The 25,357-nt window shown below is 46.9% G+C and overlaps 2 protein-coding genes across 2 annotated transcripts in view; one reads left to right on the forward strand and one right to left on the reverse strand.

The window, feature by feature from the left end:
- Window positions 1–16,927, forward strand: part of LOC115088571 (transmembrane protease serine 12-like) — a 188,791-nt gene extending 171,864 nt beyond the window's left edge. Inside the window, exons 4-5 of the mRNA XM_029596829.1 lie at window positions 4,849–4,991; window positions 16,808–16,927. Of these exons, the coding sequence (XP_029452689.1) occupies window positions 4,849–4,991; window positions 16,808–16,927 (263 nt within the window). The remainder of the gene's footprint in view (window positions 1–4,848; window positions 4,992–16,807) is intronic.
- An 8,322-nt stretch (window positions 16,928–25,249) lies between these two features.
- ATF1 (activating transcription factor 1) overlaps window positions 25,250–25,357 on the reverse strand; it is a 318,756-nt gene continuing 318,648 nt past the window's right edge. The window contains exon 7 of the mRNA XM_029594979.1: window positions 25,250–25,270. Within this exon, the coding sequence (XP_029450839.1) occupies window positions 25,267–25,270 (4 nt within the window). The 3' untranslated portion in view covers window positions 25,250–25,266. The remainder of the gene's footprint in view (window positions 25,271–25,357) is intronic.

The raw sequence follows: 25,357 nt of genomic DNA on the forward strand, positions 1-25,357 counted from the left end.
AGTATTAACTGTTATGTACATTTGAAGTTTTCCCTTCATTTTTCACATCACAAACAGTCAATTTATGATCTAAAATAAAAATTTCCAGGAGCTAAAGAGTGCTCTGACATGCTTGTGGCTATGTTGGATCACCTCCAACTGGATGCCTTTTAAATATGCATTTTTTTCTAGTTATAAGCAGACCATGGTCATTACCATGTGAGCATGGATTAATGTGTAGTATGGGAAGTTGAAAACAAAGTACATATTAATCTGGCTTTTCCAGTCAGCATAAAAGGAAAAAAAAAACAGGAGCTGCTGTGTTGAATAGTATAGCATATTAGTTATTTCCTATAGATCACCTTTCCTAATTAGAACCAGGGATTGGAATAAACTGCTGTTTTCAATACTTTGTTCAATATAGCAATAATGACTTACAAGTTAATTTTTAAAGGTGATACACAGGAGAAATTAGCATATGCATGCATAAATAGCATATTCACGCAAAAGTGCATGTGTTTTTGGTTTCGCATGCACATTTACATGCATAAAATATGAGTGGTCTAGGGATGTTCAGGGATGAGGCAAGAGGTATGTGCATAAGTTGCTATTTTATAAGAAATTTATGCAAATATATTATACAAATTATTTGTGCAATTTTACACCTGCTAATTATCAGGCACAACTGATATCGGACAAATCAGTTGTCTACTAAGGTTGGGAGGAAAGTCTGGGTGAACTAGGGGAGATCAATCAGGGTTTAGTACTAGGAGGTTCTCAATGAACTAGAGACAGACTGGGTGAACTGGTGGAGGTATTGGCAAACTGGTAATTTCAAGTACGTGTGCATATTTTTAAATAAACCTACTTAGTGAAAATCAAGGTTTTAAGTGAAGGTTTTTTTTTCACATAAAATATACATGCATGTTTATAAAATTGGTAGAAAAAGTACACACTTTCACTGCATTGCAACTATTCATGCATATTTTGGGGGACAGATATACAAATATTTTATAATCTGCACTGATCAGATATGCAGAGATTATAAAATATTATAGTTGATTTCCTTGTGCCCATATAGCATGTATATGGAGCCACGTGGAATTCTTTAAAAAATTAACTCCTTAAGAGTTACATTCCTCCGATGTATTTTGAGATGCATAATAAGCTGAGTGATTTCATCTAACTTAGAAGTATAATCGTGGGACAACAACAAATGCTGAAGGATCTTTTTGGTGTTATAACACACTAAGGAACTGTATTCCAAGAGTTTGGACTTTAAAAGCTTGAATTCATTGTAGATCTACTATTTAATGCACAAATTGACATGAGTTATAATAACATAAAAGTATAACTGAAGTGCAATTGATATGACTAGGAATAACCATCAGCTAGTTGATTTCATCATTCCATCTTACAATGAAATAAGACTTGCCATACTGAGTCAGACCAAAAGTCCATCAAGCCCAATATCCTGTTTCCAACAGTGGTTACCAGGTCACAATTACCTGGCAGAATCCCAAAAAGGTTGATAGATTCTAAACTGCTTATCCCAAGGATAAGCAGTAGATTTCCCCAAATCCACCTAAATAGTTTATGGACTTTTCTTCCAGGAATCTGTCTAAACCTTGTTTTATTTTCTACACTAACAGCTTTCACCACATTCTCCAGCAACAAATTCCAGAGTTTAATTATACGATGAGTAAAAAAATATTTTCTCCTATTTGTATTAAATGTATCACCTAGTAACTTTAGTGCCTAGTCTTTGAACTTTTTGAAACAGTAAATAACCGTGCCTTATAAAAGTCTTCACACCCGTATACATTCTGTTTAAAAATAGACAACAAATGCATTATAATAGGAGCTTGATCATTGATCTACACAATATACTTTTCATTTTCATCATGAAAAAACAATTCTAAATTATTCCAAAAGTAATTAAGATTTTTTTTTTTTTAAATCTTGATTGCTTAAGCTTTCACTTTCTTTGTCATTGCAAACCCAAATTAGCTCCAGTTCAAAAAATTGCCTTAACAGAGGTCACTTGGGTCTAGTCACTGTAACTGAGCTGAACTGTGTACTCCTTGATGGAGAATTAAGCTATTTTGTTTTATGAAGTGAATTTGAAGCAAATGTCAGAACATGCCAAACAAGGAGCTACTGAAAGAATTCTGGGGTAATGCTATTCAAACGTAAAGATGGGGAAAGGCGAAAAAAAATTTGTTTGAATATCTTTTGGGGCATTGCCAGGTCCATCATTGTAAAAGAGAAATTGGCACCACCAATCAGGCCATCCCTCAAAAGTTTAGTGGCTGTGGGTTACAGAAACTGAGGAAAGTCATTAGGAGGCCTGAGATTACTTTTAAAGAATTATAGATGTCTTGGGCTGAGACTGGGGAAAATGTTGACTTTAATGCATTATTCCACAAACATGGCCTGAATGGAAGCGTGGCAACAAAGAAGCCACTGCTGAAAAGCCATATGATGTGCCACATGTGGGAGAAAGTTCTGTAGTCTGATGAAAGCAAAGTGGAACTTTTTGATCTCAATGCTATGGGAGGGCACAAAAACAAACACAGCACATCATTCTTCCAACATCATCCCTACAATACGGCGTAGTGGTGGCAGCATGTTGGGATGCTTTGCAACAGCAGGGACAAGGAGGCTTGTGAAGATTGAGGGAAAGATGCATGGTGCAAACGTATCCTGCAGGAAAACCTGTTCAAGTCTACTATAGACCTAGGACTGGAAAAAAGATTCACCTTTCAGAAGGACAAGGATCCTAAGCACAAAGCAAAAGCAACAATGGAGTGGTTCAGCAGGAAGAAAGTGAATATTCTTGAGTGGCCCAGTCAAAGCCCAGACTTGAATTCAATAGAAAATCTGTGGCAAAACTTGAAGACAGCAGTTCTCAGAGAATCCCCAACCAATCTGAAGAGCTTGAACTCTTCTGCCAAGAAGAATGGGCAAAGTCTGCACCATCCTGCTTTGCAAAGTTGGTAGACAGTGATCCTAAATGACTCATAGCTGTTATTGCTGCAAAATGGGCTTCCACCAAGTACTGAGTTAAGGGATGAGAAGACATAAGCAATTAATTCTTTGTATTTTTCTATTCTTAATCCCTTTTGGAATATTTCTATAATTGTTTTTTCATGATGAAAGTATAGCGTATATTATGTATATCAATGAAATAAATTCCTACTTTAATGCATTTTTTAGAAGCAGAATGTGAAAAATGTACAAGAGTATGAGTATACAAGGTATACTATAAAAGCACCCTTTTTGAACCTTGTGCTTTGGATACAAACTTCTTCTGCATGGGTATGTCCAGTTTTTTTAGTTCTAGGAATACTGCATTTTTCAGATTTGAAAATTTAATTTTATTTTGTTTAAGAGAGATTGGCTTGACTAGAGAGCAGTGCATCATCAGATTTGTCATGGCTGAAATTTCTGGGTGTTTAACCAACCCTTATGTACATTGGGGCTGTTATAAGGGCTCATTTTACATTTGACTATATGCATTGTTCATCTGTATGTTGATAGAAGCCACAGAAACAGAAAATGGGAACAGATATGGACTACAAAACACATATAGTCTGCTCATTCTCGATAAAATAGTGCAGCCCCTACTCAATCTCAGGCTTTGTCGTCATATCATCTTACATAAGGATCCTCTGTGCTTATCCCACGTATTCTTGAATCCTGTAACTGTTTTAGATTCCATCATGTCTATTATGGGATTGCTCATAAATGAAGAAATATTTCCTTGTTGCTCCCTTTGACCCACATATTGGGCCAGATTTTTAAACATACGTGCGTGGGGTACATTTGTGTGCACTTCCCAGCGCGCACAAATGTACGCCCGATTTTATAACATGCGCACACAGTCGCATGCATGTTATAAAATCCGGGGTCAGCGCGCACAGGGGGATGCACAGTTGTGCACCTTGTGTGCGCTGAGCCCTATCCGAGCCGCGCTGCCTTCCCCTGTTCCCTCCCAGGCCACTCTGAAATCGGAGCGGCCTGGGAGGGAACTTCCTTACCCCCCACCCTGCCTTCCCTTCCCTTTCCCTACCTCACCTGCCCTTCCCCCCCTATCTTTTCCTTTTTGTTTTCTTTGTTCCAAAACTTACTTAAGAACATAAGAAATTGCCATGCTGGGTCAGACCAAGGATCCATCAAGCCCAGCATCCTGTTTCCAACAGAGGCCAAACCAGGCCACAAGAACCTGGCAATTAACCAAACACTAAGAAGATCCCATGCCACTGATGCAATTAATAGCAGTGGCTATTCCCTAAGTAAATTTGATTAATGGCCGTTAATGGACTTCTCCTCCAAGAACTTATCCAAACCTTTTTTGAAACCAGCTACACTAATTGCACTAACCACATCCTCTGGCAACAAATTCCAGAGCTTTATTGTGCGTTGGGGCTGAAGTTGACCGCGCCAGCCAACTGCCGGCATGCCATTCCAGGCCCAGAGGCCATGCGGAGGCCTCTGGCCACCCCCCGCCATGCCCCATCCCACCCACATCCTGCCCCTTTTCAAGCCCTGGGACTTACACACCGCCGGGCCTTTTGAAAATAGGCCCGACACGCATAAGGCTTTTAAAATCTGCCCCAATATGTCTATCTGTTCTAACATTTCCTTTCCATTGAAAACATCTCGAATCTTGTGTATTCATCATACCTCTTGGTATTTTAATGTTTCTGTCTAAAACCTATACACATTTATATATGCATATATACATGTTTGTTGATCATCAGTGTTTCATTATTAAATGAAATTGCATTCCCTGGGTCTCAGCTGTCAGAAGTCTTATTTTAAGATTAAAAAGCTGTTTGTCAATTGTGCTTTATCCTGTTTTAGGTCCTTCAGCAATTATTTTGCAAGAAGCTCAAGTGAATATTCTTGCTAATTCCCTTTGTAATATGTCTGGATGGTATGATGGAATTCTTACTTTCAATATGCTTTGTGCTGGTTACGAAGGTGGACAAATTGATTCTTGTCAGGTAAATAGAAATTTGTATTTCCAAATCTAAAATTAGGGCAGAGGATAGTATTTGTTAATTAAAACAAATAAGTGCTATTGAAATGACTAGTTAAGCTTTAAAACTAACATTTTTCAATAGGGAAAATGTTTGTCATTGAAAAAAAGCTTGTCTGAATTGGTTGTCAATGGTATACCACATCTCTCTCTACTTTGATGATGGGTGGGGGGGTGGGGGAGGAGAAGAGGAATTGGATTCAGACGACAACCAACACAGGCCCTGACTTTTATGATCTGGGGTACGTTTATGCAGACCTAAGGAAAAAAGCACAGGACTATTTCTACGGCCAAGTCCATAAGCAAAGCATGGAGCAGCAGTTGCTACCCTTGAGAGAAACATGGGGGTAACCTGCACATACTATCATGGGAAGCTTGCTGGGCAGACTGGGAGGACCATGTCATCCTTTTCTGCCAAAATTACAATGTTACTATGTATATGTAAGGTTGGAACCACAATCCTGTGGGAGCACTGAGAGGAGAGGATCACCTTACTGGTGGCTGAAAGGAATCAGTAAGTTTTTGCTTATGAAATTTTCTTTTTTAAAAGTATTGGGACGAAGTTAACTATTTGGGAATATTATTTAGTGTGTTTGTGCTTTTAATAGTCAGTAAGGCAGGGAATAAACTGAAGTTAGACTGTTGTATTTTTAAATAGTCAGTAAGACAGCTAATAAGCAGAAGTTAGTGTTTGTATATAAAAAATAAATAAAAAAGTAGCCAGAAGCTAGAAATAAGCTAGGAGAAGTGTATACCTAAGTAAAAAGGTTGAAAAGTTCAGCACTCACCTTGGAAAGGTGTTAAGGTAGTGTGATTTGGTTTGATTAGGTACCAGCATTTGTTAATCAAGAGAGCAGTGAGTCACTCTGGCTGACTAACTCAAGTTAGACTGTTTGTATTTCCCAACCCACCCACCCCTAGCTCATCCTTTAATTTATACACAGGTACCACTTTCACATAAAAAAACAAAACAAAAAAAACTTAAGAGTTTGATCATTCCCCTTTATGCCACTACCAGACATTATGGGGATAATTTTCAAAAGAATTTATATGTGTAAATGTAACTACCATTGTAGTAATTTTCAAAAGCCATTTATCTGCGTAAAGTGCACTTTTGCAGTAAATCCTATGGAGAATTCAATGGCATATATTGTAGCAATTTTCAAAAGTCCAGTTACTTGAGTAAAGTGCATTTTCATGCGTAAAACACAGTTTTACGCATGTAAATGCTTTTTAAAATCAGGCCCATAGTGAATTCACTAATACATTTAAAGGTCGTTAAATAGACACATTTCTACTCCCATAGCAATCTAAAACTTAACTAGGAACTGAACAAATTTGAGAAGGCAGCAGTCCAGCAGCAAGAGGGGGGCTTCCCAGTCTTTTGCATCGAGTGTCACATGTATGATTTTTTATCTGCTGGTGAGAAATTGTACATGTGCATGCGATGCAAAGAGCTCCTATCTCTCAGAGAACGAGTCCGATCTCTGGAGGCTAGAGTGGCAGACCTGGAGGAGCTGAGGCAATCAGAGAGGTTATAGATGAGACCTTCAGGAATATAGTAACCAAGTCCCAACTTCAGACTGGCAGCCCTGGTGCAGCCTTGGAGGAAGGTGGTCACATGATCGGAGAGCATCAACCTGGTGCAGCAGGAAAGGATCCTGTAGCAAGGACCTGCTCTCCAGGTAGTGCATTGTCCTTTCACACCAAGGATGTGTCTCCAAGGTCTACTGCCCAGGAGGGAAGGGTTAGGTTGGCTGTCATAGTTGGTGATTCAATTATTAGGAATGTAGACAGCTGGGTGGCTGGTGGGAGTGAGGATCGCCTGGTAACATGCCTACCTGGTGCGAAGATGGCGGACTTCGCCTGTCACCTAGATAAGATTTTAGACAGTGCTGGGGAGGAGCCGGCTGTCGTGGTACATGTGGGCACCAACGACATTGGAAAATGTGGGAGGGAGGTTCTGGAAGCCAAATTTAGGCTCTTAGGTAGAAATCTTAAATCTTAAATCCAGAACCTCCAGGGTAGCATTCTTTTAAATGCTCCCTGTTCCACACGCAGGTCCCCAGAGGCAGGCAGAGCTCTGGAGTCTCAATGTGTGGATGAGACTCCAGAGAGGGAACCTTTTGGGAAAGGGGGAGTCTCTTCTGAAGGGATGAGCTCCACCTTTACCAGGGTGAAACCAGACTGCTGGCGCTAACCTTTGAAAAGGAGATAGAGCAGCTTTTAAACTAGAACAAAGGAGAAAGCCGACAGTCGCTCAGCAATGCATGGATCAGAGGGAGGTATCTTCAAAGGATATTAATGATGCATTAGACTTAGGGCATCCTGACAGTGAAGTTCCAATAATAAGAAAAGTAGTCCAAGTGCCTGTAACTAAAAACTCACCTGAGCTAAAAAAAATTCTAACTTATTCCTATCAATTAAAAAGCAGAATGAAAATGCCAACAAAAAACAAACTTTGAAATGTTTGTATGCTAATGCCAGAAGTCTAAGAAGTAAGATGGGAGAATTAGAATGTATAGCAGTGAATGACCAAACCTCAAAAGCACCAAAATGTTCTGGGGAATTTTATGAAGAATAACAATCAAATCACGTATTAATACCCCATAAATATCTTTTATGTAATTATGTGAAGCAAAGATCCTTTAGCTCAATAAACATGAGTCATCACTTAAATCACAAAGTATTTGCTGAAGGCTACCGAGTCTTATCTGGCTCTGTAGCCTGCCTATTTTAATCAACAAAATTTTTGAAAGATGGAGGAAGGGTTTCATATATATGAGTTTTAGACCCCCGTAAGGTGAACTCAATTCATGTGTATATAATCATAAACCAAGCCTCCTCCATCCAATATTTTTTGAAATTGCGTGCAACAAGGTGAAACTGCATGTGTATATTTTTTTTCCTTTTTTTTATCTCTTTTTTCTTTAAAATATCATTGTCGACAGACTTTATAAGATATATTTTAAATGTCCCGACTTATCTGGTAACGTTGAAAAACCCGACGTAGCCACGTTTCTGGTCCTCGAAAGAACCTTTCCTCAGGGGATATTCTCCTATTTTTAATCAGTCGGTGTACCAAAGCGGAATGTGGTCTAGTTGTTTTGCTTCAAGGTGCCATTATACGCTCTTCCATTCTTAAACGTGACTCACTAACCACCACAGCTTTTAACTTGAACACACAGATGGCTCACTGACCAAGGTGAGGCAAACGGGGCTAAGCCGTCTAGGACCGACTGACGCAACAGTAACTGGCCTGATAACCACAAGAATACTGTTCAGAGTGCTAGTTGCTAAGTTTCCAAGTTTCTGTTCTAATATTCCAAATGCAGGATGAAATAAAATATATAAAACAGTTAAAAGAATATGAGATTCTCCCAGCAATAGAGAAACCTGAACATGAGAAATCTTTTGAAGTTTAATTTCCTTTCCAAAAAAGTGCAATGCTAATGCACAACTCAGAGCAGTTTATCATAGCCTATGTGGACCTGCTGCTTTAAAGGAACACTTTAAATATAGAGGTAGGGGGAGCTAGGGGCTGATTGACCTATTGGGGCTTCGGTCATGCCCCGGTGGGCTGGTCCGGCCAATCACGTGGGTTGGTGTTGACCATAGCGGCCTCATGCTCGTGGAGCCACAGCAACAAAGGCCAGCCTGCAGCAGTTCTTGTTAGAGAGCAGAAACTTAAAATTTTTACTACAAGGATAGCAGCAGCAGTGTGAGTCTTGTTCTCCCTCTCTCCTCAAGTAGCATCGTGGCAGCATGACCTTGCGATATGCTTCTTGCTCTCTCCAGGTGCCCCTGCTCCTCTCAACACTGCGGCAGCGGTGGTGGCAAATGCCCAACGCTTCTCTAGATGAAGGCCACTGCCATATCCCAATTAAAGAAGAGAGGGCTAAGGAAGAGGAAAGCTGTGGAATGCCAATGAAGCCCAGGCCAATGGTGGCCCAAAAAAAGAAGGGGAAGCTGTGGGCCTCCATCGGAACTCAGGCCAGCGGGGCTGAAGTAAAGAAGAGGGAGACTGTGGATTGCCACTGGAGCCCAGAACGGTGGGGCCAAAAAAAGAGGGAAGGTGCGTGCTGTCATCTGACCCCAGGCTCGCAGGGCTGAAAAAAGAAGAGGGAGGCTGTGGGCTACTCTCGGAGCTCAGGCCAGCAGGGCCAAAGAAAGAAGTGGGAGGCTGAGAGCCGCAGGCAGGCCTGAAGAAAAAAGAGGGAAGCTGCAGGCCGCTGCCAGAGCCCAAGCCGGCGAGGCCAGGGGAAAGAAAAAGCATTTGCACAATCGTGAGTGAGGAATCAAGATGCTCTGCGTGAATGTGAAAAAAGGAGGGCGGCATGGTTCTGTCTGCATGTGAATGGGAGGGAGCATGGTTCTGTGTGTCTGCCTGCCTGTGTGAGAGAGAGGGAGCATGGTTCTGTGTGTCTGCCTGCCTGTGTGAGAGAGGGAGCATGCTTCTGTGTGTCTGCCTGCCTGTGTGAGAGAGGGAGCATGCTTCTGTGTGTCTGGCTCCCTGTCAGATCGATACTCTAAGGCCGCGGTAGAAACAGTGCGGCAGTGTCAGGCGCACCCTCGTTCCCCGCACGCACAGTTCTCTTCACCTACCGCTCGATACTCTCTTCAAATTGCATGCAAATGCATGCCGCGGCTGCGAAGCCTTAGGCAGGCGTTAGGCCCGCGCAACCCATTTTACTGTATAGAGCGCCTATTCAGTATCCTGGGTTCGCGGGCCTAAGGCTTCACGGCCGCGCTGGTATCTGTAATTTCAAATGTCATTTCAAATGACATTTGAAATGACAGGTAACAGGAAGTAGACAATTATGTTCCCCGATGCTCGGCAAACTTTCCCCCAGCCCCCGCTCACCTGCACTGGCCCCGTCCGGTCTCCGGTGCAGCCCCAGTCCTGTCCCCTCCTCCCGAAGCAAAAAAAAAAAAAAAAAACCGAAAAAGTAGCAAGGCTCGGGCCTGCTACGGTAGTCCCTTCTCCCTTCTCCTCTCCTCACGATTTCGGCGCTCAAGGCGGCCGGGTGGGCGTGCATTCATCCAGGCAGAGGGAGCCGGCGGCGAAAGCGGCCTCCGGCTCCCTCTGCCTGGATGAATGCACGGCCCCCGCTGGCAGTGAATGAATGCCCGTGCGATTTTGGCGCTCAAGGCGTGACTTCACAGCATGTGACTGCCTTGAGCGCCGAAATCGCACGGGCATTTCATTCACTGCCGGTGGGGGCCGTGCATTCATCCAGGCAGAGGGAGCCTGCGGCAAAAGCGGCCTCCGGAGGCCGCTTTCGCCGCCGGCTCCCTCTGCCTGGATGAATGCACGGCCGCCTTGAGCGCCGAAATCGCACGGGCATTCATTCACTGCCGGCGGGGGCCGTGCATTCATCCAGGCAGAGGGAGCCGGAGGCCGCTTTCGCCATCGGCTCCCTCTGCCTGGATGAATGCACGCCCACCCGGCCGCCTTGAGCGCCGAAATCGGGAGGAGAGGAGAAGGGAGAAGGGACTACCGTAGCAGGCCCGAGCCTTGCTACTTTTTCGGTTGTTTTTTTTTTTTTTTTTGCTTCGGGAGGAGGGGACAGGACTGGGGCTGCACCGGAGACCGGACGGGGCCTTGAGCGCCGAAATCGCATGGGCATTCATTCACTGCCGGCGGGGGCCGTGCATTCATCCAGGCAGAGGGAGCCGGAGGCCGCTTTCGCCGCCGGCTCCCTCTGCCTGGATGAATGCACACCCACCCGGCCGCGGCCTGGATCGAACACGCGCCCACCCGCCCGCCGGTTCCCACCGCCGCCTGGATCCAACGCGCGCCCACCCGCTCGCCGGCTCCCGCCGCCTGGATGAACGGGCGCCCATCTGCCCGCCAGCTCCCGCCGCCGCCTCGATGACCGCACGCCTGGGGGATTCGGAAAGTGACAGGTATTTATACATATATATAAACTTACGCTGCAATGTTTTTTACACTTTACGGTTTTACCCCCATTTTTTACACTTTATTCCCGTTTTAATTTTCGAACACCACACTAACACCAAGTAGAGGGTAGGCGGTAAACTAACAGGTTAAGGACGTGGCAAAATAGCGGGTTACAAAGGAGATAATCTGAGCGCGCGTCACAGTATCGGAGGGGAATAGCTAATTCCTTCATTATACAGCTAATTCGTTCATTTACATATCATATACATGCTGCGTGCGGAAAGGGTTATGCGTCTGTTTTAAGAAGCGCTAAGGACGCGTGAAACTGGAGACTGTATCGCTGGATCGCCTTACGCGTCCGAATTGTGCGCTCCCAGCACGTTACAGATGGGAAATCTTCAACCGCACGTTACAGTATCGACCTGTGTGTGAGAGAGGGAGCATGGCTCTGTGTGTCTGCCTGCCTGTGTGAGAGAGGTAGCATGGTTTTGTCTGTATGTGTGAGAGAGAGATAGCATGGTTCTCTGTCTCTGCCTGCCTGTGTGAGAAAGGGAGCATGGTTCTGTGTGTCTGCCTGCCTGTGTGAGAGAGGGAACATGGTTCTGTCTGTATGTGTGAGGAGAGAGCATGGTTCTGTGTGTCTGCCTGCTGGTGTGAGAGAGGTAGCATGGTTCTGTCTGTATGCGTGAGAGAGAGCATGGTTCTACGTGTCTGCTTGCCTGTCGGGCCGATAAAGTAAGGACGCGTAAGAAACAGTGCGGCAGTGCCGGGCGCCCGCTCATTTGCCGCGCGCATATTTTGGTTCACATACCGCTCGATTCAGTATTCAAATTAGACGCAAATCCAAGCTGCGTACAAAGCGCATCAATAAAGCGGTAGGCGTTCGCAATCCATTTTACTGTATAGAGCGGTATGCAGCACCTACACAGTATGCAGGGTGCGCTGGTACCTGTCATTTGAAATGTCATTCCACCGATAAGCAGATGGTTCTTTTCTACAGACCCCGCCGGACGTCCAAGCCTGTATCCGGGCGGCCTCCGATCATGGCCGCCCGGATACAGGCGGGAAGGTCCATGAACGGATGCCGCGACCTTGGACGTCAGAGGTCGCGGTTTCCATTCATGGACCTTCCCGCCTGTAGGCCCCGCTGCCTTGAGCGCCCTGCCGGACGTCCAAGCCACGACCTTCGACGTCCAGCCAGGCGCTCAAGGCAGCGGGGCTTCCAATCATGGACGCCCGGATATAGGCGTGAAGGTCCAGGTCGCGGCTTCCGTTCATGGAAGTTCCTGTCTCTTTCTGGACGTCCATGACTGAAATGCCCCGCTGCCTGTATGGGGGTCTGTGCTTCTGCCTGTCTGGTCCATTTTACCGTAGTATTCCATGTACTCCTCTTCTGTTTTGGTTGAGTTTCCCTTTGCATTCCATGCGCTCCTCTTCTGTTCTGTAGATTTTCTCTTGTATTCCATGTGCTCCTCTTCTGTTGGTTTGATTTTCCCTTTGTATTCCATGTGCTCCTCTTCTGTTTTGGTTGAGTTTCCCTTTGTATTCCATTTGCTCCTTTTCAGGTAGATTTTCCCTTTCTTTTCCGCCTGTATGCTCTGCATGTTCTCCTCATCCTTGGCAGTCAATCTGTTCTTGATTATGGCCACAGTATCACCACATAAGTGACATGCAATAAATTGTGGAAAGGAAACACCAACCAACTTTTTGAAGTAACAAAAAATATATTTTTAAAATCAAACTATTTACAAAAAAATAACTTTTTCATTATATGTATATATTTTGAAAAGGGGGGGCGTGGTGAAAAGGGGGAGAGTCCATGCCATGGGGGAGGAGGAGGAGAATCGTCATTGACGGTCCTCAGACGGTGCCTGTCCTGCAGGAGCCCGCGCCAAGACCAGCAGGGACTGAGCTCCTGTGATAGTTCGCAGGAGCTCAATTATCTCCTGCTGGCCAAGGCGCAGATCGTGCAGGATTGTCACCGCCTGCACTGCCATTCCCTCCCGGGTCACCAGGCCATGGGTAATATGCGCCAGGAGGAACAGCATAGCGTCCAGGCACCCCTCAAGGTTTGAGGGCCCTTCCCCGGACGCTACGCCACCCTCCGGCAGATAACCCGCCCCGGGCAGCCCAGGAGAGCCAGGGCTGACAACGTCAACGTCCTCCTCCTCTCCCATGGCAGGTGGAGTGGGTGGGGCAGGAGAGAGATGGGGCGGATGGAACACGTGGGGTGGCTCGATCACAGGGGGGGGGGGGGGGGGCGGGCTCAATCGGTGTTGCTTCATCTTCAGTATCTGCCAATGTGTCTGAAAAGAGAAAAAATTAAAGCGTTACCACTGTCGCACATGAAAACATCTACAACAGTGTAGGAGGGAGAACTTATCAACATTTTAAACAGGAACATAACCTCTACCATTACAGAGAGTATGACATTTACAAATGCACATTTCAAAGGCATACCAAATGGCATTAAACATCCACATACTTTAAGTATGCCGATGGTATAAAAGGCTTACCGTGGCATTGTTCCGGAGGAGCATATTCCTCCACACTGGAGCTGTTATCCGTGCTACTCTCTGAAAACAAAAATTAGTAAAATTTTCACAGCTGCGTATGCAAAGATCAAGAATAGTACAAATGTTTAATTTCTTCAGGGCATTTCTTAACAAGACCATATCGCTTGCAGGTCAACCATGACCTTTGCTAACTGCACGTACCTTCTGCTCTTTGGTAGGCCCACAGGGCCCTCAGGTATTCCAGCTCCTCCCTCCAGATCCTTCGTGCCCACTTCTTCAATGCCTCAACCTGATGGTAATACAATAGAAATAGGAAACAGAAGTTGAACTAAAACGTTTTGCTTTTGAGGCAAAAATAAATTCAAAACAAACAAGTCTAACAAGTGAAGTGTCTGTTTTCCTTTTGTCATCACCATTGCAATACAAAACTACTACCCAAATACTTCAAACAAGTCAAGTACCAGTTGTCCTATTGTCGCGCACAGCAATACAAAACAACCACCCAAATAAATGTAATTTCCTTGGTTCAAACAAGTCAAGTGTCAGTTTTCCTATTGTCACACACAGCTATACCAAACAAACCCCCAAATATATGTTATTTTACTTGGTTTTTTTCATGCGTGTTTGAAGATAATAAGAAACAGAGGCCTATGAACTTACCTCCCTCGGATAGGAAGCCTGGGCGTTGAATTGTTTCCTGAGCGCCCGCCAGGCCTCGTCGGCCCTGTCCTGGTCCCGCGGGCGCCCAGGGCTGAAGTACAGGTGACGCTCATTGTTGACTATCAGGGATGCCAGCAGTCTGACATCCCCGGCGGTAAAATTAGGCATCCGCCCTCTCGGCATCTTGAATATTATTAACAAAATGGCCGTCCGGGCATGGCGTTGCACGTGCTGCGGCGTCCGTTGAGGTGTCCCTTTGGTTTTGCCATATTCTGACCGCTACAAACTTTTCAGGCGCTCAAGGGTGAAGCCTAGAATTAGACGTCCCTTTGGTTCCGCCATGTTCCGACCGCTACAAACTTTGCAGGCGCTCAAGGCTGAAGCCTAGAATTAGGCACCCCTTTGGTTCTGCCATGTTCCGACCGCTACAAACTTTTCAGGCGCTCAAGGCCGAAGCCTAGAATTAGGCACCCCTTTGGTTCCGCCATGTTCAGACCGCTACAAACTTTTCAGGCGCTCAAGGCCGAAGCCTAGAATTAGGCACCCCTTTGGTTCCGCCATGTTCCGACCGCTACAAACTTTTCAGGCGCTCAAGGCCGAAGCCTAGAATTAGGCATTCCTTTGGTTCCATGTCCCTACAGCTGAACGTTTCTGGCATTCAAGGCTGAGCATGGACGTTCCCGCCATTTTTCCTGCCTTTTTGGAACTGGAGTTTCCAATTGGTGACGTCAGCACAGTGTCATAATCCTACCATGAACGTGTATATAAGTCGCTTCACGGAATGGAAAAGTCCCTTTCGAATTCATTTTGGACTAGGACACACCATGAACAACTGTTCCGTCTGATATCTATCGGGAGATTGGCAAGGCTTTCAGCAGGTAGGCATAGCAATGCACGCTTCTTTCTTTCCGGCGTACGCTGAAGCCTAGAATTAGGCGTCCCTTGTATTGCTCCATGTGCCTATGCTACTGTTTTCTATGCGCTTAGGCTTGGGTGCTCATGGATGAAGCCTAGAATTAGGCGTCCCTTTGGTTCCGCCGCTGGCCATGGACGTTGGAAGGTAACATGGCCGGCAAACATGGACGTTCCCGCCTTTTTCTCGCTACCCTCCACGGCCTCGCTATCCATGGTGGCAGGCCTGTTTTTCATTTTCCTGTTTGCAGTATATGTTCACCTCTTCTTTCCGGTAATTATTTGTTTGTTTATGAGCTCATGGATGAAGCCTACCATTAGGCGTCCCTTTGGTTCCATGCTGGCCATGGACATTGGAAGGTAACATGGCCGGCAAACATGGAAGTTCCCGCCTTTTTCTCGCTATCCATGGTGGCTGGTCTGTTTTTCATTTTCCTGTTTTCGGTAATTATTTGTTTGTTTATGATTTTCACGGTGAGTGTTTGCTGTATACGTGCCCCTCTTCTTAGCGGATATTCGGTTTTTGATGTTTCTTAGTTTCACTGTTACCTGTATATGTTACCCTCTTCTTTGCATTTATTCTGATTTTGATGTTTAGGCTTACACTCTTGGCTGTATGCTCTCCATTGTGCCCTGTACCTTTGCTGTCATTTGGTAAATTTTCATCGCGGTCATTAACCCCTTTTCCCCTTGTTATTTTCTCCGATTCAGACAATGATGCCCGGAAAACATTGCATTGCATGGGTAGAGGTGGAGTCCGGAGACCGGCAACCAGTACTGGAAGGCACTTCTGGTTGTTGCTTGATGCCATACATGGGTCTCAGTATTTTCTAGTATATTTTATTAGTACTGATAATTTCCGTCATGCTGTCTTCCCGTTCATTAATCACGGGCTCTTTTTTCAGGTATAAATATGCCGGGAAAGCGCACAATCGCACAGGTTGAGGAGCATGTCATAGAGCTGGAACAACAGGAAGGCACAAGTGCGAGCCAGCCATCCAGAAAGTGAACCCATAATGCTCGCTTTATGGATGAAGAGAGAGAATTATTGTGCCGTGCCGTCTGCGAGAAATATAAAGTTCTTTTCCAGTCAAAGGTTTCGTTGTCCAGCAAGAAAAGGATTTGGGAAAAGATCGCTCAGGATGTGAGCTCCCTTTCTGTCACGCCCAGGGATGTTAAACAGGTGCAACACCGGTGGCGCGACACCAGAAAAGAGGTCAAAGATAAGGCCTCTAAAATCGACGCCTCTGCACAGAGGACTGGTGGAGGGCCACCATGTAACATTGTGCTCACACCTCTCCGAACTGTCAGGCCGGAGGTCGTGGTGGGCGTGCAGACACAGTACGGCGCTGACTCGGCAGCATGTGGAGGTATGCATGCACATAAATCTTGTTAGCATTGATTGTTAACTTTATGGGTCACGAGGGGTTGACTGATGTGTAATCGCTCTCTCTTTCCTTGGTTTTCACTTTTTTCCAACAGTAATTTTGAGATGTGCGTGATTGATTGCCCTACCGTCACCATACTTACGGTAATACTATCAGAGAAATTTTTGCTAATATGTCACGTCTCTCTGTGCTTTTCCTGTTTTAAGAATTCTTGGTCGATAACATGCATATATATATTTATATTTTGTATTTTGTTTTGTTCCACGCATTGAAAATTGGGGTACAGTTAAGACATGATTCAATGAGCCAAATGTTGGGACAACGGTACTGCTATAAATTCCGATCCACTCTTCCCAGCTTATAGAATGACTGCAAACTCTTTCTATATCTTTATCCACAGATACAGTGGACGATGGCGATGTTACCAGTGAGGAATCCATCCCCACCCCTGACGATTTCATCTTCCCGATGTCGAGCGCAGACTCCCCCAGCCAACACATGTCAACAGAGGACATGGTAACACTGAACCTGTTTGATGTGTCTTCTCTCAGCCAAGCATCAGAAGCATCGGTTCCCCTGGACCCCCAGGATTCTGCACCCCTGCAAACATTTCTTGATTCGCAACTATCCCAGTTACTGGCTGATGCTCCACCGATACTGGAAACGGCATCAGTGGCGCAGGACCTCGAACTGTCACTTTTTGGCAATGATGGCCTGAGCGAGCAATTTTTGAGTGGAATAACCTCGCATCAGGATCGACATAATGAACACCTTCTCCAGGAAGTGCGGTTGCTGAGATCTGACGTCAACGCTGGGATGGCTGCTCAAGTTAATGCAATTAGAGAAACTATGGCGGAATTGATAGGTGCAATTCGAGAACTAGCCTTAGCTTATCATTCCGTCAACCAATCTTAACATGTTCAATAAAAGTTATTTTTTGCAATTTACCTACGTATCCTTTAATGTCACATCCATCATTGAATATGTACGAAAAGGGTTAAGTAATCAAAATTGACAATATTACAACATAGCATAATTGCAAATTTTTAAATTGTTATAGGTTTATACATGGGGGATAGGATGGGTATGACAAGGGAAGAGACCATGCAGTACGGGGGAATAAGAGCATTATTGTGGTTGGCAGGGGGACATACCGTGTTCATAACATCAATGTCGATGTCACCCCATCCCCTAGCTCTGGTATGAAGGCACAGATGGCAAGAGTAGATCCTGGGGGGGGGGGGAGGGGTGGAATCCTTGGCGCTGGAGGGGCGCTCCACATGCAAGCATATAAAAGACAGGGAAAGACAAGAATGTTGTATACAATGGGTAGACACACATTATTGATGTTATACTTCACGAAATGTAAATGGAACCTTAAAAAACAGAACACAATGTTGAGATTACTACCTGATAATCTCCTTTTCCTTAGTGTAGACAGATGGACTCAGAACGAATGGGATAGTATCCGCGTGCTAGCAGTTGGAGACGGATCTGACGTCAGCACGGGTGTATATATATCCCCACAGGAAGCATAGCAACTCAGTAATCTTCCTTGCAAAAGCTATTATGGAAATGTGTACTGACGCTCAGTAAAAAGTGAAAACAGGATTCCCCTGACCGATTGACAGTAGCTGGAGACCGCCAGCATTCACAACCGGAAGGTGTTAACACCAGGTAGAGTGTACGCTCTTATGGAACAGAAGACATGGCTTACCTTGAATCAGTGAAACCCATGTACACAGGCAGCTGGGCGGGATGCTGAGTCCATCTGTCTACACTAAGGAAAAGGAGATTATCAGGTAGTAATCTCAACATTTCCTGGCGTGTAGCCAGATGGACTCAGAACGAATGGGATGTACAAAAGCTTTACTCCCAGCCTGGGCGGGAGGCTGCCTGAGGACCATGTAGTACCGCCCTCGCAAATGCTGAGTCCTCCCTGGCCTGGACATCCAGACGGTAGAATCTGGAGAAGGTATGGAGGGAGGACCACGTCGCCGCTTTACAGATTTCTGCAGGCGACAGCATCCTGGGCTGAATGCCCAGGAAGTCGCTTGTGCTCTGGTAGATTGAGCCTTGACTTGTAGAGGTGGAGACTTCCCGGCTTCTACGTAAGCTGCTCTGATAACTTCTTTAATCCAGCGTGCGATGGTGGGCCGCGAGGCCGCTTCACCTTGCTTCTTCCCGCTGTGCAGGACGAATAGATGGTCCGTCTTTCGTAAGTGTTGTGTCACTTCCAAATATCTGGGCAGCAATCTGCCAATGTCGAGATGGCGTAATAAACGCCCTTATTCAGATTTCTTCAAACCCGCCGTGGTCGGCAGGGATATGGTTTGGTTAAGATGAAACTGTGAAACCACTTTCGGTAGAAAGGAGGGGACCGTCCGAAGATGGATAGCTTCCGGAGTGATTCTGAGAAATGGATCATGGCAGGACAGTGCTTGTAGCTCTGAGATGCGGCGGGCTGAACATACAGCCAGCAAGAACACCATCTTCAAGGTTAGAGAACGGAGAGATAGGCCCCAAAGGGGTCTGAAGGTGGACCCCGCGAGGAAATCCAAAACAAAGTTGAGGTTCCACAAAGGCACAGGCCACTTTAGTGGCGGCCGAATATGCTTGACTCCTTGCAGGAAACGAGAAACATCTGGGTGCTTGGCGATGGTCTTGCCATCCCTCCTGGGACCATAGCAAGACAGCGCAGCCACCTGAACCTTGATGGAGCTGAGGGAGAGACCCTTCTGAAGTCCATCCTGCAGGAAATCCAACACAATAGGGATTGTGGTCGCATGTGGATTGGTGCCATAAGTGTCGCACCAAGCTTCGAATACCCTCCAGATGCGAACGTAGGTGAGGGATGTGGAAAACTTGCGAGCTCGGAGGAGTGTATCAATCACGGGCTCCGAGTAACCTCTTTTCTTCAGTCTAGCCCTCTCAAGGGCCAGACCATAAGAGAGAATTGAGCTGGATCCTCGTGGAGGATGGGACCTTGACGTAGAAGGTCCCAGAGAGGAGGCAGGGGAAGAGGCTCCCCTGCCAGTAGTCTTCTCATGTCTGCGTACCAGGGTCTTCTTGGCCAGTCTGGTGCCACTAGAAGAACTAGGCCCCGGTGATTCTGAATCTTGTGGATAATGGCGCCCAGCAGAGGCCACAGAGGAAAGGCGTATAGCAGAGTCCCAGGAGGCCATGGCTGAACTAGGGCATCGATTCCGTGTGAGAACGGGTCGCGCTTGCGGCTGAAGTATCTGGGTACCTGAGCATTGGACTTGTCCGCCAGTAAATCCATGTCAGGAATCCCCCAGTGATCCACAATCATCTGGAAGGCTGTGGGTGACAGCTGCCACTCTCCCGGATTTAGGCTTTCTCTGCTGAGGAAGTCTGCTGTGGTATTGTCCTTCCCGGCAATGTGTACGGTGGAGATGTACTGCAGATTCGCCTCTGCCCAAGCCATCAGTGGGGCGATCTCCAGAGATACTTGTCTGCTTCTGGTTCCGCCCTGACGGTTGATGTATGCCACCGTAGTGGCGTTGTCGGACATCACTCTGACTGCTCTGTTCTTCAGCCTGTGAGCAAATCGAAGGCATGCCAATCGGACTGCCCGGGCCTCTAGACGGTTGATGTTCCACGCTGACTCTTCCTTGTTCCACCGCCCTTGTGCGGTGAGTTATTCGCAGTGTGCTCCCCAGCCGCTCAGGCTGGCATCTGTGGTGAGCAAAGTCCACATGGGTGAAGACATCTTCGACCCCCTGCTCATGTGGTTGACTGCAACCACCACCGCAACTGGGTCTGCACTCTGGCTGGTAGATGCAGGTGCGTGGAATAGTTCCGTAGATGGGGGCTCCAGCGAGAGAGCAGGGAGTGTTGTAGAGGTCTCATATGGGCCCTCGCCCAAGGCACCACTTCCAGGGTGGATGCCTTGAGACCAAGAACCTGCAGATAATCCCAGGCTACGGGACGACTGGCTTCCATCAAATACTGGATACGCTGCTGAAGTTTCAACTTTCTCTTGGTAGTGAGACTGACTGTGTCTGCCCAGGTGTTGAACTGTACTCCCAGGTATTCCAGAGACTGGGAAGGCTGTAGGCAGCTCTTGCTGAGGTTGATCACCCAGCCCAAGCTTTCCAGAAGGGCGATTACTCTGTCGGTCGTCCGAAGGCTCTCCTCTCGAGATTTCGCCCGGATCAGCCAGTCGTCTAGGTAGGGATGGACCAGAATTCCTTCCCTTCTGAGTGCTGCTGCTACCACTACGACCACCTTGGTGAATGTCCGTGGTGACGTGGCCAACCCGAAGGGCAGAGCCCGGAATTGGAAGTGGTGTCCCAGAACCTTGAAGCGTAGGTAGCGCTGATGATCCTGATGGATCGGGATATGCAGGTATGCCTCTGACAGGTCCAATGCCGTGAGGAATTCCCCTGGCTGTACTGCAGCCTTGACGGAGCGCAGAGTCTCCATGCGAAACCTCGGGACCCGTAAGTATCGATTGACTGACTTGAGGTCCAGCACAGGCTGAAAGGTGCCCCCTTTCTTGGGTACCATGAAATAAATGGAATAGTGTCCAGAATTCACTTCCCAGGCAGGTACTGGGATGATGGCATTCAAGGACAGGAGCCTCGCCAGGGTAGCTTCCAATGCTGCCTTCTTGTGTATGGGATAGGAGGATTCCACAAACTTGTCCGGAGGGAGATGATGAAAGTCCAGATAATATCCCTCCCGGATAATGGCGAGGACCCACTGGTCCAACGTAATCTCGACCCATCTGGGGTAGAAGAGGGTTAACCTGCCCCCTATGGCTCCGTCCCCCAGATGAATCGGTGGATTCTCATTGTGAGGCGCGGCCGGGACCCGAGCCCGGGCCTGCTCCCCTCTTGCGCTGCTTGGTCCGAAAGGACTGATTCCTGGCCTGAGGGCGCGGTGCCTGGTAGCGACCCCTGTAAGGAACAAAGCGCTGGGAACTCCTGCCCCTGGAGGGCCTTGGAAAGGCACGTTGGCCCCTTCTGAACCGATCTTCCGGTAGTCTGGGCACTGGAGAGGCACCCCATGTACTGGCCAGTTTATCAAGGTCGCTGCCAAATAGGAAAGAGCCCTTAAAGGGCAATCTGGTGAGGGGTGTCTTGGAAGGCGCATCAGCTGACCATCTCCGGATCCAGAGCTGCCTCCTGGCAGCTACTGAGGATGAAATCCCCTTAGCAGTTGTCCGTACCAGGTCAGATGCAGCATCCATGAGGAATGAAAGAGCTGACTCCATGTCTGCCGCTGGAGCGTTGTTTCTAACCTGTGACAAACAGGCACGCGTCACCACTGTGCAACAAGTTGCAATCCGCAAAGATAGAGCTGCCACCTCAAAGGTCTGTTTCAGAATGGCGTCCAGTCGCCGGTCATGAGGCTTCCTGAGGGTCGTCCCCCCTTCAACTGGAATGGTGGTGCACTTGACCACAGCGCTAATCAAGATGTCCACCTGAGGGCACGCTAGCAGGTCCTGAATAGCCGGTGCCAAGGGGTACATGCTCGTCAGAGCCCGGCCCCCTTTGAAAGAAGCCGCTGGTGCCGCCCATTCTAAATCTATCAGTTGTTGGGCCGCTTGTAAGAATGGAAAATGGCGGGCTGTAGGACGAAGACCTTCCAGCAGGGGGTTCTGCGCGGAGGGCACCGAAGCGCTGGGACCCGTAATATCTAATTCTGCCAGACACTGAGACACCAGGTCGGAGAGATCCTCTTTAGGGAAGAACCGCCTCATGGTTCTATATGGCTCAATCCCAGGGGGAAGGTCCCCCTCGTCCGGAAGTTCGGACTCATCCGGTGAGACCTCCTGGTCTGACTGATCCGGACTGTCCAGTGGCGGGAGGTCCCGCTCGCGATAAGGGCGTGAGGGTTCAGGAACAGGATCCGCAGGAGCCACCACCGCCGCAGTCGCAGCCACCGCAGGAACCACAGGAACAGCAGGAACCACAGGGCCTGGACGGGAAGCCGTTTGCATCTGTACGAAGGCATGAATCCCCTTAAAGAGATCCACCCAGGAAATCGAAGCAGCCTCTAATCGCCGGGGTACAAGATCCCCCGGGATTCCTGATTGGTCGAGACTGCCCCCTAAATCCGGGGTAGCCCCTGGGGAACTGTCAACAAATCGTGGCTGAGACCGGTCCTGGCCTAAGGGTCCAACGGCCTCCTCACATTGGGCACATAGGGAGTTTGGCTCTTCACTGCGCGTGGCCCTCAGCTGGCATGCAGAGCAGAGGCCAAGGGCTTTAATGCCTGAAGCAGGCGGCGCCGTCGCTGAAGACGCTGCTGCGTTCTGATCCATTGAAAAATATGTGCCGAATGCTTAATACAACAGGCGCGCAATAATAATAATATGCGGCAGCAATGGGCACTTAATACAACAGGCGCACAATAATAACAATATGCGGCAGCAATAGGCGCTTAATACAACAGGCGCACAATAATAATAATATGCGGCAGCAATAGGCGCTTAATACAACAGGCGCACAATAATAATAATATGCTCTCAGCAATAGGCGGCCAAGAAAACAGCCCAAATGTATGCAATATGCACTCAGCAATATGCCGTAAGCAATACACGCACTATGGCTCTCAATAGGCTTTCAGCAATATGCAGTTAGTAATATACGCTCAATAGCATTCAATAGGCGTTCAGCAATATGCGGTTAGTAATATACTCGCAATAGCATTCAATAGGCTTTCATCAATATGCAGTTAGCAATATATGCTCAATAGCATTCAATAGGCGTTCCGCAATATGCGGTTAGCAATATACTCGCAATAGCATTCAATAGGCTTTCAGCACTGTGGTTAGCAATATACGCTCAATAGCATTCAATAGGCTTTCAGCAATATGCGGTTAGCAATACACGCTCAATAGCGTTCAATAGGCTTTCAGCAATATGCGGTTAGCAATATACGCTCAATAGCATTCAATATGCTCTCAGCAACAGGCGGTGTAGCAATACCTTTCGGTAACCGGCGGTTAGCAATACACGCTCAGTGGAAATGCTCACAACAATAAAGCCATATACGCACAAGGAGGAATAAACCTGCGCCGATTACCGGCGCCCTACCTGAACGAGGCCCACAAAATGGCGCCCTCCTTGGCGTGCTACGCCGCCGATCCTCTGGTCCTTTGGAGACCCGCACAACGAGATGTACACCTCACCTGAATCTCGGCGCCTCTCGGTTGGAACCCAGGTGGTCTCCGGCTGCGGGGAGAGTGGGCAACTACCTTCACCACCGCGTTTGAGGATATGCACCCGCTGCCTCGTCCACGCTTCAGCCGGACCGAGGACTTCACCTCCGGGGGGATCACGGGAATCACCCCGGGCAGCTCAACTGGGGCAACTACCTTCACCACCGCGTTTGAGGATATGCACCCGCTGCCTCGTCCACGCTTCGGCCGGACCGAGGACTTCACCTCCGGGGGATCATGGGAATCACCCCGGGCAGCTCAACTGGGGGAGTGACCTTCGGGTATCACCGCAGGAGCGCGGGGCTCGATATTTTCACAGAAAGTAGAAAGTAGAATCTAGAATTATAAGAAAAGAGAAAAAGATTAAAGTAGTCTTGGAAAGCACACTCGACTAGCGTGCATGCACTCCAAACTGCTTTGGAGACGGAAATTACTGAGTTGCTACGCTTCTTGTGGGGATATATATACCCCCGTGCTGACGTCAGATCCGTCTCCACTGCTAGCACGCGGATACTATCCCATTCGTTCTGAGTCCATCTGGCTACACGCCAGGAGAATTATGTTTTTATATTGCTGGGAAAGCTTTCATATTCATACAAGGAAAAATAAATGTCGGTAAACTGTTTATAAACTTTATATCGATTTAACACATCAAGGGATCGAAATTCAACCATTAAAAACCCTAGACTATTGTTAATATTTCGGTAGCTTGAAAAGGCATAGATGTTCATACAAGAAGCAAGAAAGAAAACTAGGTTACAATGGGTTGACAAAGTTTTTAGATTTCATACTTCAAGAAAAATCCTAATAAACAGAAGACAATGAATAATATTTCGATCGCTGGAAAGGGCCTAGATGTCCATACAAGAGGAAAGAAATAAAATTAGGTTTCAATGGGTTGACAAAGTTGTAACATTTTTACATTTCATACCTCAACAAATACCATTAAAAAATATGGATAGAATGAAAACCTTTGTGAATTGTAAAGGGTTTGATGGAGGGGTCATCTTGCTGTGATATGTGCTGTTCTGAGGGTGAATTCTTAAAATAGATGCATCTCAGCTTCTGAAACAAAACAAGAAGAGTAAATAGGCCGTACAGGTAGAGAAATGATTAAAATCTACAATAAATCACAGCAATGAACTACATGAAAGCACCACATCAGTATGGGACCCTGGAGACAGGAGTGGTGCTATAAGACTGAATAAGAGCAGTTGTATGTGGCCCTGGAGACAGGAGTGGTGCTATAAGACAGAATAAGAGCAGTTAGGAAAACAAATGTATGACATTTAATAACTTACAAGAGAAATAACTTTCGATGATCCTTCGTCAGACTTCATGATCCCATGTAGTGTTTGTCCGCTTCAGCTGCCAGTTCCATAGGCAGATCTGGCGGCAAGGTTTCAGCTTACCCTCTGCATCCACACCAAATTCTCGACAAATGTTGTGTAGCATGCTGCAGGCAACAATTATGCTCACCATCTTTTCGGCACTGTGGCTACCCCCTGAGGCGATCCAGACATTGGAAACGGCCCTTCAGAACTCCAAAAGTGCGCTCAATCACATTTCTGGTGCTGCCATGAGCCTCACTGTATCATTTTGCGGTGGCTGTGCATGGGGACTTGAGTGAGTTAGCAATCAGGGCTTACAGGCCATAGCCGCCATCACCTATAGGTCAATAATCCGGATTGCATCAAAAACCACTTCGCAGCACCAAACATCATAAACATAACATCATAAACATAACTGTATACC

The sequence above is a fragment of the Rhinatrema bivittatum genome, chromosome 3, assembly GCF_901001135.1.
Source record: "Rhinatrema bivittatum chromosome 3, aRhiBiv1.1, whole genome shotgun sequence".
Classification (NCBI taxonomy): Eukaryota; Metazoa; Chordata; class Amphibia; order Gymnophiona; family Rhinatrematidae; genus Rhinatrema; species Rhinatrema bivittatum.